This window comes from Labrus mixtus, chromosome 21, assembly GCF_963584025.1.
Source record: "Labrus mixtus chromosome 21, fLabMix1.1, whole genome shotgun sequence".
NCBI classification, from domain to species: domain Eukaryota; kingdom Metazoa; phylum Chordata; class Actinopteri; order Labriformes; family Labridae; genus Labrus; species Labrus mixtus.
Window position 1 is genome coordinate 18,963,402 of NC_083632.1, and position 17,463 is coordinate 18,980,864.

At 42.0% G+C, this 17,463-nt stretch overlaps 1 protein-coding gene across 1 annotated transcript in view; it reads left to right on the forward strand.

Annotated features, from left to right (window-relative positions):
- Positions 1-6,143: 6,143 nt before the first annotated feature.
- The window catches only part of si:dkey-191m6.4 (rho GTPase-activating protein 22), a 37,366-nt gene continuing 26,046 nt past the window's right edge, over positions 6,144-17,463 (forward strand). Inside the window, exons 1-2 of the mRNA XM_061028521.1 lie at positions 6,144-6,319; positions 14,722-14,921. Of these exons, the coding sequence (XP_060884504.1) occupies positions 6,277-6,319; positions 14,722-14,921 (243 nt within the window). The 5' untranslated portion in view covers positions 6,144-6,276. The remainder of the gene's footprint in view (positions 6,320-14,721; positions 14,922-17,463) is intronic.

Here is a 17,463-nt window from a genome sequence, read left to right on the forward strand (position 1 = left end):
AAGATTTTAACATTGTACATTTGACCAGAACACAATGTCCATCAGCTGTTTATCTTCTTAGTTGTGGCGTCATAGCAACAAAAGTTTGAAAAAAAAACATTGAGTTCTAGAACGTTGTCTTCATTGTGACAACATAGACACAAATTTTTAAACCCTCTCTGCCTTCAGCCAGCCTGCTCATTTGTGCCTAGAGAGTGATCGTGTTGGAGTAATTTTGAGTCTGTTGTTCGAGTTAAACCATTTTGAAAGTTTTTTGTCAGTGCATTTCCAAATTATCTTTGAAAAGTATCTGTTTTCGATACACTTCAACTGAATGTCCATGGAGTTCATTGAAGGGAGCCGAGGCGTCTACAGACCCGTCAGGGTTTTGTTCGACACTCCCATTTATGAGCGCTCACTGCAGATCTGCTGGGACATCCAGTCATATAAGATCAGGATCGCAATGGTGGCTGAATTCTTACGTCTTCAGAAGAAGAACGAGCTCCCAGCTGAGTTTACTGTGGAAGACCTGACAGACCTGCTGTTGATGGAGAGCGAGAAGTCTCTCAGACTGCAACTCTGGGACTTTGAGTTGGAGGATTTTGATGACGTGGACGTCAAGACTCTTCTCAAGCTGGTGTGGGAGGTGAACACCAGCTTGCAGATAAGAGATGTGGAGTTTGAAGCAAACAGATTGCTTAACTCACCAGAGAAGATGCCACCGTCCTTTCAACATCCCAGGATCATCAGCCAGGCGCATGAATATTTTAGGATCCTTGCAGAACAGCATCATGAGGTTCCCATTTCCAAAAAGTTGGGCCCACAAGGGGTGGTGATGGATGTTGTTCCCAAAGTCCTGCAGGACTTATGGGTCCCTCCAAAAACCACCTCCCGGGAAATGCCCTCCCAGCAGCTGAGTAAGATGGCTGTCGGAGTCACAAAGGCTGTTCTGGATCGTGTGTCCACTGCTCTGTGTACAAATCCATGGGAGATCTCCTTTTGTAGAACCATGAGAGATGACATGGTCTTCTCTATCACAGGGAAGGTGAGACAGATTTACACTCCAGGCAACCTAAAGAAGAAGAAGAACTGCTTTGAAGCACAGTTGTTGAACACCATCGCTGATGTCGTAGTTGGGCACATCTGTGGGCTGTTTGAGGCTCAAGCTCAAGCTCAAGCGGACATACCTGCCGATGAACACCCAGCCAACACGGCTGTTCAGAGTTCAGAGTTTACCTGCCAGGCTATACCAAGCCCTTCAACTCCAGTAACCCTGCCAGCTGAGCCATCAGTAATCGCTCCAGTGCTGGATGAGGAGCCCAGCAGTGACCCGGACTCTGTAGTCGTGCGAGCTCCAGAACCATCTGTAACCCTGCCTGCTGAAGCTACTGTCCTTGCATCAGTCCTGGAGGGTAAAGTGATAGATGTTCAACCCGACGAGAGACCAGCCTCGGCTGAGGTTTCCTCTCACACTTCACCACTGACTACCGCTGAACTTCCATTGAACATTTGCATGGATGAGATGATGTCCTGTCCCCTGCCAGCTGAAGCCTCAGTTAGTGCTCATGTGCTGGAGGGTGAGGTTATGGATAGAAAGAATAGCGGTGAACCAGACTCAACTCCAACACCTACCTCAACCCTGCCAGCTGACAGCATTATCCATACGCTATTCCTGAAGGGTGATGTTTGTAATAAGCAGCACAGTGCCGATCAAGAACCAGCTGAGTTGCATGCTCAATCACCTCCAGTGCCTGATTCAACAACTCCTGTAACTCCTGCTGAGGAAGCTCCTGCCATTGCTGCTGTTGAGATGGGGTTGAAAGTCATCCAGACTACAATAGAGGAGCCGTTACAGAGCCCAGAACCAGATTCTACTGTGGAACCAAAATCATCATCTCATGGTACCCTGTCAGTCATGCCCTGCAGAGAACAAGATCTTCAGACCCTCCATGATACAACGCAGAATGACACCAACATTAAGCAGGAGAAGGTCAAGAAGACCAGAAGCCAAAGAGTATACAGGTGGCTGGGGAAACGATTCAGCTGTTTCAGACCTGAAGGTTAAAACTGAGACATCAAAATGGTGATCTCATCAAAAAAATAAATGTATTGTTTCATTGCAGTCAGTCTGCCTCAGCCTATGTTCTCATTAGACATTGTGAATTAAGACAGTCTTGGGTTGGAGTCCTTATAATGAAAGTTATGTCAATGTTCTAGTCTACAACTTGTCGGTAATCATAAAAATGTTAGAATCAATAACTTACAATTTTGTGTTATTGGAACTGTCTGACTGTCTGTCTTTTTCTTTAACTGCATGCTATTGGTCTGTGGGAGATAGGTGTCTGTTAGGGACCAAGCAATCAGGACAAAAGTGTAAAAAATAGCAAATTTGCTTTAATTAAGTTGAAAAAGTCTGTAACTAAATGAGTCAACTTAACATGCAACAAAAAAGAAGTCAACAAATGTTGTGAAAACCTTCGTTTGTCAACGATAGTATTGTATACAATCTGTAAAACATTTTTTAAATTTACAAAGTTCACATTTCACTATTTTTCTGTTGGTGTAAGATCATTTATGACATAATAGTGATGAATGCTGGTTGGAGGGGCCCCCTTTGAGTTTTTGTTTATGACCCCAACAGACCCTAGATTGGCCACTGCATCATGAGTCCCACAACTACACATTTTATGAAGTTTCCTAGCCTGTTTTGCACACTAGAGGTATCACAAACATGTGACTCACATATGTGGTTTGTAATATTCCACCCTGACAAGGCCTTACAAATGCAGATTGTTAAATCAAGCTCTTGGATTGAATTATGTAGCGAAAAGTGAAATGAATAAAAAGAGCAGTGGTTATGGTTAAAAAGAAAAGGTTTTGGTTCTGTGCTCGCTGTTTGCTTCTCCTGTGACATGCAAGTCTGTGCAACCAGCTCTGTGATAACAAGACAACATAATCTGATTTTGTGGCACATGCAGCGGGAAACAACACCAAGAGCCACACCCTGCATAATTGGACCACACTGCTTTCACCAACCTCAGTCCCAAAAACTGGCACTGAAGACTTTTTATTGCTGTCTGATTTTGGCTTCTTGGTGTGTCTGTGTATGTATGTTTCACTCCTCACTCTGCTTCATCTTGGTTTCATTTCACTGTATAGGCTGCTGCCCCCCCCCCCCCCCCCCCCCCCCCCCCCCCCCCTTTCATTTTAAACTGTGTGACCCCCATCTCTGTTTCTGTCAGCTCCATTTTAGCTCAGTTTGGGTTTATTTCCTGTGTGTGTACGGTCAATCCATCTTTCCATTTGGGTCTTCATTTTAGCTGCCTGTAGGCGTGTGTGTATATATATGTAGGTGGGGGAACACAAACACACACACACATATATATTTATCTATACACACTCTTCCAGCCCCTCTGTGTCTCTCTCCTCTTTGCTCTGTAATAAGAGCAGCTGTGGTTGACGTGAGGCCAGCTCTGATTCAATTGCAGCTCAGGACTCAGGGCCATTATCTTCTGTACGCTGGAGGAGGAGGAGGGCGGCCCGGCTGCTGGAGCACAGCTGCTAACAGCAACGACAGAATGCTGCATTCAGACATTACAGAGAATAGAACATTTCTACATCTGATGCAAAAAACGCAGAGAAACTCAATAAGAATTTCAAGCTTAAACCGTCATCAAATCGGATGCCTTACAAATACAGAATCATTCATTCAAGGTGTATATTTACTGTCAGAGTAAGTTAACAACACAAACTTTCATGAAAAAATGGCTGATGATGCTTTTTAGACAATAACATACAAAATGTAATTTGTACATTTTGACATTTATGTACAATATGTATAGTTGTATGACAATGTTTATATAAAAAAAAACCTAAATGAATAAAAAATTGTCTTAACCTATCTTTTTTGTTTGTTGAGTACTTACCTTACCTCAAATAATAACAGTTATCAAAGCGAGAGAAATCTGTAATTCTTTAGTTGTAACGGCACACCGCCATGACAGACGCAACATGGTTCTCGTTGCCACGGAAACACCGGATATTATTTCAAAGACCGCTACATAAGGAAGCTGGAGCTGCTACTGAAAGCTGCCGTACTGTTGCTGTATGTGCTGCTGTGAAAAAAGCGTCATGTAAATTATACTTGGATACATCGTCGGGGGGGATTTTTCATTGTTTGAGAGCCCCCTGGTGGTGGAATACACATACTGTGCCTTTAATGCAGTACACGTTTTCACAGTAAATATAAAGATAGTATAATAATGAAATTGGCTTGATAGACAGATTCACTAATATTTCAAATATCTTTTTAAATACCATGGTGTTAGAGAGTAAATTCAAGAGTTTGCCTTTGGTATTCTTTTGAAGGGAGAAATAAGGGACGGCTTTCTGACAGTAGGAGAAGTTTAAAGTGTGTAACAATATAAACTGTGTGCGTTTATATTTTAACCATCCAAAGAAAATGTGAGCAAGGCTAATTAGCTATTAGCTGGACTAGTGTATTCGTTTTATTGTCTGTTGAGCATTATGTAACAACTGTCTCATATATTTGACAGTAAACTTAATTACTAAGATGATGGAGTATCTAATTTCCAAAATCACAAACTTAGGATAGAGGACGGATGAAGTCAGTAAATTAGCTTTTGGTAAGACCTTCTGTAACATTATCTTTAAGCCCCAACTAGCAGGTGACCTTAACTGGGGCTTTTTTTAACCCAATGTTTGTTTCTTAACATTAAAATTACTTTACTTTTACTTTTTAAAGACACAGAAGATTAAGCAGAAAACAACAGCAAAGGATATCCAATAAAACCACGCAATCCGAAATGTCACAAAATAAGAGTAATGCATCACTTTTAGAGGATGTAGACAACTCCGACATGATGTATGCTGTCAGATATCTTCAATTTCCCTCCAAGTAAAAGTTTGCTCTATGGAATATCCTCACATTCATTTTTTACTTATTTTTTACAAATCTTCCAAATCGAGCCCACACAGTGAACTATATTGTGGTGAATGATCAGGCAGTTCTGTAGTGAATGAAAAAGCTCAAAGTCATGCTAAATGAATAGTATCACAGTCATTCAAAGTCAGACTTTGGGAATGACAACTGGATTTATGAGTCTTAACCGTCAGCGCAACAAACAAGGCGACTGCTGCAGCCTCCGTTTGCACAGAAGACGAAAGGCATGACAACAATGGGATTAAAATCGCAAAAAACTTTCAACACCAAAACTAAAATTCTTAACAAAATCAAAACCAAGTGCCAGAATGAACAATGATATTCTCCTCTTAAATGACATCCTGCTAGTGCAGCAAACCTACGCACTTTGTTGTGTCACTTACAGGCCACTGTAGCTTGAGGCAACATGACATCGTCTGTTTGAGGGGGAACAGTAGTTTTTTTTTTCCCCTGTTGTTTTTCTTAGCTGTGCCACTGGAATGCCTGAAGGAGGTAATTATGTCCCTACTGTACGAGCTGGGAATTTCCCACGTCTGAATTTGCATTGAAGGCAGCAAAGGCAAAAATAGTCAAGGAAAGTCATTAAGGGGAGGATAAAATAGAAGAGCATGGTGGATTTATGCAGGAATAAGAGAGTATAGGAAGTGGGAGGAAGGAAAAAAAGGATACACTGAGAATTTAAGATCAATCATTGATATAACCAGAGTGTCAGGAAGAACATAAGAGAGAGAGAGAGAGAGCAGAGAAAGGATGGGGGTTAAAGAGTAATTAAAGGAAGGGAGGTGGAGACAAGCTGAGGATTTCTACAGCTTAATTAGATGCAGGAGGAGGAGACACCTGCCACATGAACACCCCCTCTCCTTCTCCAGTTTCTCCCATTAAAACCAGCTTAGTGAAAAAGCAATCATTGCAGAAAATAACAACACTTAAAAAAAGGTGTATGCTCTGTCAGAGGGAGGACCCAGCCCAAAACCTTTTTCCTGCATCTACCCCGGGCGGATGTATCGCAATGAATAATGTAACAGAGTGGGGTGGAGGTTATTGGGTGTGTGTGTGTGTGTGTATATAGGGGGGAGAGAGAGAGATGGGTATAGTCCTGCCTCCTGCCTCCTCCCCCTCCTTCTCATTCTCCGTCACCACCCCCACCTCTTTCAATTCTCCTCCCATCCCCTGTTCACCCAACCCCCTAGCTGCCGGCCGCACTGCAGAAGGTCAGAGGGAGAAGAAGAAGAGGAGACACGGGGAGAGAGAGAGAGAGAGAGAGAGAGAGGCAGAGAGGGTGGGGTGCTTTGGATGTACACGAACATGCCGAGAGGAGAGTGTGTGGACGAGCGATGACAGCCATGCTGAGCCCAAAGATCAGACAGACCAGGAGAGGTAGGACACACGGCTTTGCTCCTCCTTCCAAATCTTACAGTATACCTGCCAGCTGCATGAGCTGCCCATTCAACCATAACCCTGTAGTGACACATCATGTCATGTGTGACAAGGGGCTATGATTGGACTTAATCGGGTCACAGGATGTGTCAGGATGCTGTGACTATATCTGGACATTGATATGTAAATTGAGTGATTTTTCTTCTCCTGATCTTATGTCTCATACAAAACTATTCCTGCTCAAACATTACTTTTTCTCCACTGCATCTATTTTACATGCTGGCATATTTCTGAATGAAGCACGTCAGCCTCGCGCAGGGGAAACTCTTCTACTACAACGTTCTACTACAGTACAGCTGGCCAACGCTGCCACTGTGTGAATTCTGTTAAGAGGAGCGATCAGCATCTCTAGTTTCATCACTGCAATGCTCAGCACTATCAGGCTGCTGTCAGCTGCTGCTGCAGAGTGTGTGTGTGTGTGTGTGTGTGTGTGTGTGTGTGTGTGTGTGTGTGTGTGTTTGTGCACACGCTTGTACTGTACATGTACATTAAATATGTGTGTATGTGTGTCTGCAAGGATGGATATATTAATATATCCATTTGTGCCAGTGTGTGTTCCTCCCTTCTTTCCTTGGCACTAATCTCCATGACTGCAATTATACAGCTGGATCTGATTGGGAGGAAATGAATAGTCCAAAGAATGGGAGACTAGTGTGTAAATCCTTCGCTGGAGGGGCATGAAATTGGTAGCAAGTGGATTAAATCAGCATTTGCATGTATTAATTCAGCAGAACAGATTCAATTGGCTTAATGAGTGAGTAGGATTCACTGCATGTATTTTTATAAATGAGTACTCATCTGATTACATCACATTCAGGCTAATGCTGAACATAATGATGTAGCATTTTAGCATTCATGTTAAAAACTGAGTGCTGCATGTGAGTTTAATTGACATTAAACTTAGCCTTCAGCATTTCTGCGAAGACGTCGCAAATTAAAGAGATTATCGGGACTTGTGATTGTGCGTGAGAAACATTCCCCGCATTACCCCGCTCCGAGTGAGTGCTTCACCGCTGACAGCATCCACATTTGTTGCATGAAGTCCATGAATAAACGGGTATGTGACAGATGTAGTGTGGTGCAGACTCAGCCGAGGTTACAGTGGGTCAACGAAGTACACAACAACGGCCATCTGACATGAAAGGTGACCCAAGTCTTCCTCTGCTGCGATCTATAAGGTCAAAAAGGACGCTCAAAATATGAATCAATAATATAAATGTCATTGAGGTTTTTTTTTTATAGATTTTTTTATGGTTGCAACAATCACTATGCTGGAAGGTCAGATTACATCTACTAGCTGAGACATGGCTTGTGAGGATTTTGGACCATTAGCTTGTCTTTCTATCTTTAATGGCCGACTAGCATAGAGTTTTAGGTAGGCTACTGCTTTATTGGTCAGGTTTCTATCTCCTTCCTCTTTACTCTAAACTCCACGTCAGATGATAGTTGGGATATTCACAAAACAATCCTTTCTGATGATTACATGAACAGAACAGCTTTGTACACTACATACAAAGCTGCCAAAAATAAAGCTAGCTTAGCGTAAAGGACTGGAAGCTGGGGGTGCTTTTAAAGATCGCCAGTAATAGGCTACTTTAGGATTTTTAATCATGGTGTACACAAATTGGTAGGATAACAACAATACCCCATTTCTGGCTCTGGTTTGATTTATTTGAGCTGTGGCTCGGTTGGTAGAGTCAGTTATCTCTCAACTCGCTTTTATTTGTGTCCCCACTTTTATGCTGTGAGCTCGACGTCACTGTAAATGAGGGAAACCTCAGTGTCTTACGAGTTGATATAAAGGTTTTGAAGGTCACATGTCCAAATGTGTCCTTGGTCAAGACACTTAACCCCAAGTTGCTCCCGCTGCTTGGTTGTCTACGTATGAATGTGTGCAAATGGGATTAGTTAATACTGATGGAGGTTTAGAGTAAATAGCAGCCTCTACCATCAGTGTGTGAACGTGTAGGTGTGACCTGCGCTGTAAAAGCAATTTGAGTAGTCAGAAGACCAGAAAAGTGCTTTACAAGCTCAACTCCATTTACCATGTACAATTTAACTTATCTATCTGATGGCCCCAAAGGTCTTGTCTTTTGCCAATTTGAGCTAATAGTCCTCAGGCAGACTTCAAATCAGACTTACAGTAAGTTTCTAATCAAGCTGAAAATGCCTTCAAATGTAGAATTATACGATATTCATCTAGCAGAATCCTCATCTGCCCCTGAGTGCTGATTCAATCAGATCAGTTATTATACCTTCTTTTTTGGAGGAGAAACTTCATTGGAAATGCTAATTTATGTAAAAACCCAATTTAAAACCAATTGAGTAAACTATTTGACAGATAGCTCTTTCTATTTCTTCATTAACTTCTGCTCTAAAAAAAGAAAAACCTGCGCTTCAGTAACTATCATGATAGATGACATGTTAAAGCTCTAACAGGGTTCTGTGTGCAGCTTTCTTTGGCTGGAAGCAGAAATGTAGTAGCAGCTTTAATTGCCCACATATCAGCTGCTCGGCTCTCCTGCTGTGCCTCTCTGATCTGCTGTACGTTACCATGGTTTTTATGATCAAAGTCCTACAATGTAGCACCGTCCTGACATCCTGCCTTCCCAAGGAATATGAATATACCCTCATGACGATGCTGTGAGCAGGAGCATCCTGCAGAGATAAGACATTCACACATGGACACACTCAGGTAATGAGCATGTGCAGATGAGAGCGTGTGTGGAAATGCACGGATATGCACACGGCCGCTGCTGCAGATCAGTTCTGCACTGCAGCTTTCACATATGGGCTGAGCATTATTGGACACACCTCCAGCCTGTCAAGGAAGGCAGCCACTCACACACATGTATACACACACACACACACACACCATAGCGTAATGGTTTACACATTAATCAACAGTGATAGGGTAACTGGAAGTTATGCTCTGATGCACCTGTAACTCTGCCATTTTCCACGAGTCATAAATCACTGCACAACAACCGGATTAATGAAATTGAATTCCTCTAACGTGCCTGTGTGTATACTTGTGTGTGACTGAGTGTATTCCTATACGTGTGTGTATGTGATTTAGCTATCAGTGTAGTATTGTCTTGTTATCGTGGAGTACCTGCCCTGCCAAGCTAATGGATGGGGAGCCTCAATGTTGAGCATAAGAGCCATACATCCATTTCCTGCTGATGATAAATACAACTCCAAACTGCATTAAGTGACATCCCAGTGTGTGTGTGTGTGTGTGTGTGTGTGTGTGTGTGTGTGTGTGTGTGTGTGTGTGTGCGTGTGTGTGTGTGTGTGTGTGTGTGTGTGTGTGTGTGTGTGTTTAAGGACATAGCATCAAGTGTCCTTTCATGTGCTGTACCACTAGAAGCTTTGTTTAGTGTAGGCCTGTAGAAAACCATTTGTCCGTATTGTAACATTAACATACTTAGACTCAACATTATGAGCTGGAGTTTTTATGGAGTCTGTTTTACAGGAGAATGAAATTTCAATATTAGAATTTCCCTTTTGATTTGTCAATCCCTAAAAGAACAGGCATAGACATTACAGACCGTACTGCCTCGGGAAAATTGAGCAAACCAACACTTTATCAATTAGTATGGATTTGTTTAGGAGTCCTGGTGTAATGCTGTCGTTTTCAATCATTCATCTACCCCCATATGTAACAGTCCCAATCCCATTATCTCTTTAAGTTGACACTTTTGGATCCACTTGACAGGTTTTTTAGTATTTTGGCATACAATTTGTCTAAAATCAGACACAAGGGAGCTGAATTGACAGAAAGAAGAAAGTTCTATTTAAAGATCAGACAGTGATACGTTGTAATTCTGGTGATTTGGAAGATCACCATATGGTCAACAATAATGCGTGTCCAAAAAGTAGTGATTTTTAAATATCCCTTTAGTGTTGGGTCAATTTTGGTGGCGCATGTGGTTTGTGCGTGCACCCCATGTGTGGAGGCTGTAGTCCCCCAGGCGGGCGGCCCAGGTTCAAATCCGCCCTATGGCTCCTGTCCCGCACGTCATTCCCCACTCCCTTTCCCTGATTTCCAACCCTATCCACTATCCTATTTCAACAATAAAGGCAAGAAAAAGGCCAAAAATAAATCTTTAAATAACATTTTTTTGGTGGCCCCTGGAAAAAGCAGTGTGTCTTATCTCTTTGCTGATTTTGATCTCTACATTAATTGCATGTTGAGTCCAGATTTGATCTGCTTAGAACACCATTTGCATAAATGATCATTGGGGTACATCATGATAAATGTAGGGAGGGACTGTACTGTACATCTGCACACAGATCAGACAGACCCTATTATTTGACTCAGCCCTTTCTAACTACTAACTAAAGTAAATGAAGGAGCCGCAGTTATGCGCCCTGTTTTTGGTGAATTGCAGTGATTATGCGTACAGCGCGCCCTTACAGTAAAACAGCCTCTTTTCAAGCAATGTAGTTGATAGTTGCAGAATTGACCACAGAGCAGCTCCACCCAAGCCATGGAAGGCCTGAATCACCCTGAACAGAAGGTCCAAACTGGCGCAGTGGGTAGCTGGGCTTGGCAAACACACACTCACACATTCAAAATAAAAAATCAGTTGTTGTGACGCAGGCGTGAATCATAGGCCAGTGTATGTTCCACTCGGTCCGGGATCCAGACAGCTGACGTGTTAAACAGCGGAGTCCTCTTTCAACATGAACACTGGCAGAGTGATGAAGGATGGAAAAACATGAGGGAGTCGTGATGAGGAAAAACAAAGCAGAGGGGTCAATGAGGACGTGGGAGGTGTCGCTTGCAGTGGACGCCACTTTCTACTGGCAAAATGAAAGTCAAGGTTTTAACAATCTGGGAACACTTTAGTTATTGTCTGATGACGCTATAGTCTCTTGGATGCCAATTTTTTCCAACTTTGCATGATGATTTTTTGGGCTTCCAGTGTAGTAAGCGGTGGAGATTAAGGACTTTTCTTTTCCATGTGTTGCCTTTGTTTGCGAACAACTTAGAGACAGTGGAGTTGTTGTCGAGACATGATGTCTAAGAGCAGATTGTTAGCTGCACTTGCATACATTTGTCTTGTTTGGAGACATTGATCAAATCTAAATCTACATTGCATGACTAACAAAGGGTTCCAGGAATGCATTACGCCCAATGCACATTACTCCTTTTGCTCTCTGTGGGACCGCTTTCCTGATAATGCCCGCTGACTGGGTGCTAGGGGATGATTCTACATCCTACTACAACTGGAAATCAGAACACTTCCGATACCAAAACCAAACCAACCACACGCAAACAGATCCTGCATTTTTATGTAGAATCGGCAAGATTAGGGTTTGAAGGATCAGTTCATGTTGCTGCTTTGTGCTACTCTGTGAGACACATTATATTGCTTTGGGAAACCATTGGGAAATTTTTAAGAGTTTAATATGGTTTAACACTGTATGATTCTTTACAGTGATACAGTGCAGTACAATGTTAATTATTATCAGTAAAATGGGTATGCATAGCTTATATGGTCAGTATAAGTTGATTGGCAGCAAGAGTGTGATATGCAGAGCTTTTGTAATGCTGCTTTTATTGATAAAAATGTAGCCTAATGGGCAGGAACTCAACTTGTGTGAAGTTGCTGTGAAATATGTATGAAGAATAACGTGGTTAGCTAAAATACTGGAGACATTTTATTCAAAATAATCAGTAATGGAAATGTGCCACTAATCCAAGAACTCATTTATTAGACAAAAACTGGCTTAATGAGGTGCCAGCGATGGGAACAAGGATGTGAGTGTGTGTGCATGGGTGTGTGTGTGTGTGTGTGTGTGTGTGTGTGTGTGTGTGTGTGTGTGATAAGCATGTGTGCTCTCAGTAATAACAGAGCTTTGATTCAACAGGACCAGCAGTGCTTAAAGTAAGGAGGGCGAGAAGAATTAGAGCGAGTCAAAGTAGGGGAAATTAGGTGTGTGTGTGTGTGTGTGGAGGGGGGGGGGGGGGGGGGGGGGTGTTAAATTACCAGGCTGGAAATGAATGGAATGAAAAAAACATTTACAAAAAAGAAAAATCCAAGACGGGTGTTTGCTCTAGATAGACGAGAGGGAAACAAAGTAATGCAGAAGAATACGATGCTGATGTTTTCATCACCATGGTGAATACAGTTGCGAGGAAAAAAGCAAAAAAAGAAATAATTTGTTCCATTGATCGCTTGGAGAAGAAGTTACGAGAGAAGAAGCTAAAGAAGTCTTGTCTTCCCCTTTTTTGTTTCCTGAGTAATTTGGAGCATCAAATCACCAAATTTCCACCATGTTACCAAATGTTTCACATGTGGACCAGATGCCTTTCAGTGGTAGCCAAACCATGTATCCATGTAATATATACAATGTAATTAATCAAACACATATGTTGGTACAAAAACACACCAAAGGTCCAGCACATTGTTCGGCTGTATTTACACAATACAATTACACACTACTTTGTTTGGTGAGACCTCTAAAGAGACGTAATGAAATATTAAAGCTGTAAATGTCGACATTTTAAAAAACTTTGTCAAGTAATTATGTGATACAGTAAATGGTGGTGCTACTGTAAACGTGATGAACCAACATAGACATTTCTTAAGACTTTGTAACTCTATTCATTATTTTTAGCACCTGTTATCCCCTTGTTTTGATTAGGCCTTTGGGCTGTGAGACAGCAGATAGTCTTGTGTTTCACTCAGTAGTTAGCAGAGACCAGACAAAAAAAAACAGCGCTAAAAGGAGATGGATAATGGACCCATACTATCCCCCGGCAAAAGAAATGCTGCTTTAAGGTGATATATTGGGCCATAAAACAGATTGCAAACGTGCTAGCATTCCTTTTTAAATTTAACTGCCATTGTCATTTTTGCACACACAATCATCTTTATCTGAAGTATAGAAAAAATTAAAATCTTATGACAGCTCTGATGAGAAAAAAAGGGTCACAGCTCTTGCTTGATATATTTAAATGTTCTTGATACAGAAAAACACATTTTGAAAATAACAATAAAACACAAAGATGACTGGGAATTGAATCCTCAACACGTTTAGAAATAATCAGTCATAAAAACATAAATCTCAGTAGATCAACAGGCTTTAAAACGTACCAGGGCAGGCTTTGACATGGTTTAAGAACGATGTGACACCATGTCCTTTAAGCTACAGTATATGTATGCTGGAGAAAGAGATGAGACAATAAAGAAGAATAAGCTTCGATTTTTCTTCCCCCTCCACATTCATCCATCCCCTTCTCCCCTCTGCACCACAAGAACATTGATCATTTCTGTGCATGTGAGGCACAAAGCATACACCAGCAGGGAGCATGTCAACACAATTGATTTCTATAAATTATATATGATCATCAAATTGCATTGCCTTGTTGGCCTGAGCAGAATATATCACATTTGTAAAAAAAACAAAAAAACAAACGTGAAATCTTCAGTTTTGTAAGCGTTTCTTTTTTTCTATGTCGATGATACATGGCTTTTTCTTCTTTTTTTTTGGAGTCTTGATATCATCACCTGGTTCATCATGATATGAAATGCAACACTGAAGCTACACCCAGCAAAGGTCTTTCATCTGACAGCTGGTGTAATCTTCTTATTAAATGTTGTCAAAAAGGATTCACAGAGCACCCTTAAATCTAGTTTTCCGAGGCTGATGTCATATGAGGACAATATGAGTAACACAGTGGGGCAACCTGATGTCAGCTATAAAGCTCCCCTCCCCTCCCTTTGAAACATGTCCTTGACTGAGCTCAGGTTACACACACATTTACTGAGAATGATCCAGTCCACCAGCCAGTCACTCAGAGACTCAGACAGTCCCATGTGGTCCTATTATCCCAGCTCAAAAGCCTCTGCTTTTCTATTGGTTTGTGGCAATACACAATAAGTCCCTCCAAAGGACCTCTGAAATGGAAGCGGGGATCCCTGTCACCTGAGGCTATAAGTGTGTATGTGTGTGAGTGTGTGTGTCTGTGTTATTCCCCCTCCACAGTCTCTATTTTATCTGCTTTCTGTTATTATTTGTGCCTGCCACCTCTGTGCGCTCCTTCTCCCCCTTCATCTAGAGGCGTTGCAGCCTCGGGCAGAATTGTGTGTGTGTGTGTTCATGACTGAAGAGGCAGAGCATGTGTGTGCATACAGCATACAGAATGAGGGATAACACAGGCTTCTATTAGGGGGGGAATAAAAAAGACGAGCAGTAGAAGGAAATCAAGCAGAACCACCAAATCAATCCCTTTAAACCAAACACAGTCCCCCCCAATGTGTCTCTGCTTGTGTATGTTAAGCGTTCAAAATGTCTTACATGTGCGTGTGAATGTGTGTTCACAGCCAGGTCCAAGAGCATGGTGATGGGTGAGGTGTCGCGGGGCTCCTGCCGGCCGGCCTCCCCCAGCCTGCAGGAGGGGGCTCTGAAGGCTGGCTGGCTGAAGAAGCAGCGAAGCATCATGAAGAACTGGCAGCTCCGCTGGTTTGTGCTGCGCTCAGATCAGCTGTTTTTCTACAAAGACGAAGAGGAAACCAAACCACAGGTAAAACTTCATCCGCCATGTGTTTGATACACTGACAGGAGGGTGAGAATCAAACCTAGCCGAGTCCCTGTTCATGAAGGCTTGTGTGATTTCATTTACACAATTAAATGACAGTGTTTTATCTTCATGCCCTGTGGTGCAGTTTTACTCCCCGGAGTACTGCCTTTTACAGTATAATGAGTCAGACTGTGTGGAGGCACTGATCCGATGCCAGTGTTTAATTAATGAACTGCATGCTTCACTGTGTGGAAGACACTGGGATCATGAGGCTCGGCTGAAACCCTGCTTTGTGGAACAAAAAGTCTTTGCAGGGGTTGCAAGTATTTCATCAGAAATTGTTGGCATAGCATGCACACATTACCAAATAGCTAACACTTGAGCTTCCTAGAGCAGGCTAGGGCTAAGCTAAGCTAACCATGGTTGTGCCTTGTTGGTATTTGTAAGGGAGTCCACCTGGGAATACCAGGTGCAGTGTGTCTCAGCGGTAGAGTTTCAATTTGAAGGTTGACATTTCGATCACCGCTCCTGCAGTCCACATGTCAAAGTGTCCGTTGGAGATGCACTGAACCCCAAATAGCTCCTGGCAGCATAGCTAGTGGTGTCTGAATGTGTATGGATGGGATGAGAGTATACTGATGGACACTTTACATAGCAGCCTCTGCCATCAGTGTATGAATGTGTGTTTGAATGGGTGAATTTGAAATGTAGTGTAAAAGTGCATTAAGTGGTTGGAAGACCAGAAACAACACTGTATATACAATCTTTTTACCATTGACTTCATTCTTCCTATGAGTATATTGGCTGTTTGACACAGATACAAACTTGACCTGTTAAAAATGGAATACATATTTTTGGTCAAGTATCAGTGTCTCTATCATCGAAATCAGATCAGGCTATCTGAGTAAGAATTGAAGTGAAGGCACTTAAAACACCTCTTAACCTAAGTACATTTCTATCCTGTGTGAGAAGTCCATAATCCTGCTTAAAATGGTTCAATGATTCAAGTCACATGTCTTTGGGAGAACTACTACTCTCTATGTGAAAAGGGCACTTGAAATCGTTTTTGACACGAGGGGGAGCTGCAAAAAAAAAAAATGATTCTAAAAGTAACTGAAGTGATGTCAAATCAACAATGTGTAATTTGGTTTGGTCAGCCTCGGCGCCCAACGAAGGTCTCTGAGTTCAACTGCAATGTCGTTAGACACACAGTGCTGTTACGCCTACCCCTCTTAGAAAATATGCATTTGTGTTCAAGCAGATGGTGCGTACAGTAAAGCCGGCAAAGACATTTTGATAAGCTTAACAATCCTGTCGACTGAAAGGGACAGTAGTATTAGCGGATTCAGCCGATCTTCAGCCTGTTGTTTGCAAACTGTTTGCATGTGGAGTATGTTTATGTGTATTTAGCTGTTGCCATGGCGTCTATGGGCTGTTGCTAAATTGCTACATTGGAGAGGGTCATTTATTATGCTCGATGAGATATGTTTGTAAGGTTCTGAAGGTATAAAGTTAACTTAAAGATCCCCAAGAAAAGAGACAACTTATTAACTAAATGTGTACTACCTCCATACAGACATTATTGTATCATACTGGTGAATATTGCCCAAAGAATCTCCAATATTTATCCCAGTTTTTCCACGTTTCTGCTCGTGAAGCCTATTTGAATCCTAAAAAATGGAACAGGAAAAAAAAAGAGGAAAAGGAGTTAGCATCAGGACCCTGGCTGACATGATGGTGATGAACGCTGGTTGAAGGGGCCCCCCAAATGCTTTTTGCCCAGGGCCCCAACAGACTCTGGAATCGCCACTGCTTTTTAGGTCGAGGAGAATCAGTTATATCTCAACCAGCGTCACTTCAACACCTGTTGGATTGCCATTTGCCTGGAAAACAAAAATAGGTCTTACCTTGTCTGGTTAAAACAAATCCAGAGCATTCAGGACCAGACTTTTAAACTTCGGAGGAGGACATATTGTCTGCTGCACTGTTGTCAGAGAAGCCAGCACTTCAACATAGCATGTTTCCTTAATGTCTGATGATATAGTAAGATCACTCTATGATTTCATTCAGTAGATATTTTACTTAGTGGACCTTTAAGTGGATTCAGTAAAAAATGTTTTCATCATTAACTTGTGCTTTTTCTAGGTAACATCATGTGTTCACAGTTCTCTATTAACAATAGCTTAAAAGACAATATTACTGGTTATGCTTTATTAATGGGAACATGTAAAAATACTCAGTTGAAACGATCACTGCACTCGAGCATGATTTGAATGCATTATTACAAACAGCATGTGAAGCCTGGTTTCCTCCATTAGAGCACGCTCATTCAAATGATTTACAGAGTTAAACCTTTAATCAATAACAGAGCATCTCTGAGGGGGAATTTCTTTTGTGGCCAGGTGCTGACTCACATCTCCCCATCCAGTATGATCACAAGGGATACGGCTGCTTGCCTGAAATGACCTCGAACCCACACACACACACACACACACACACACACACACACACACAAACACACACACACACACACACACACACACAC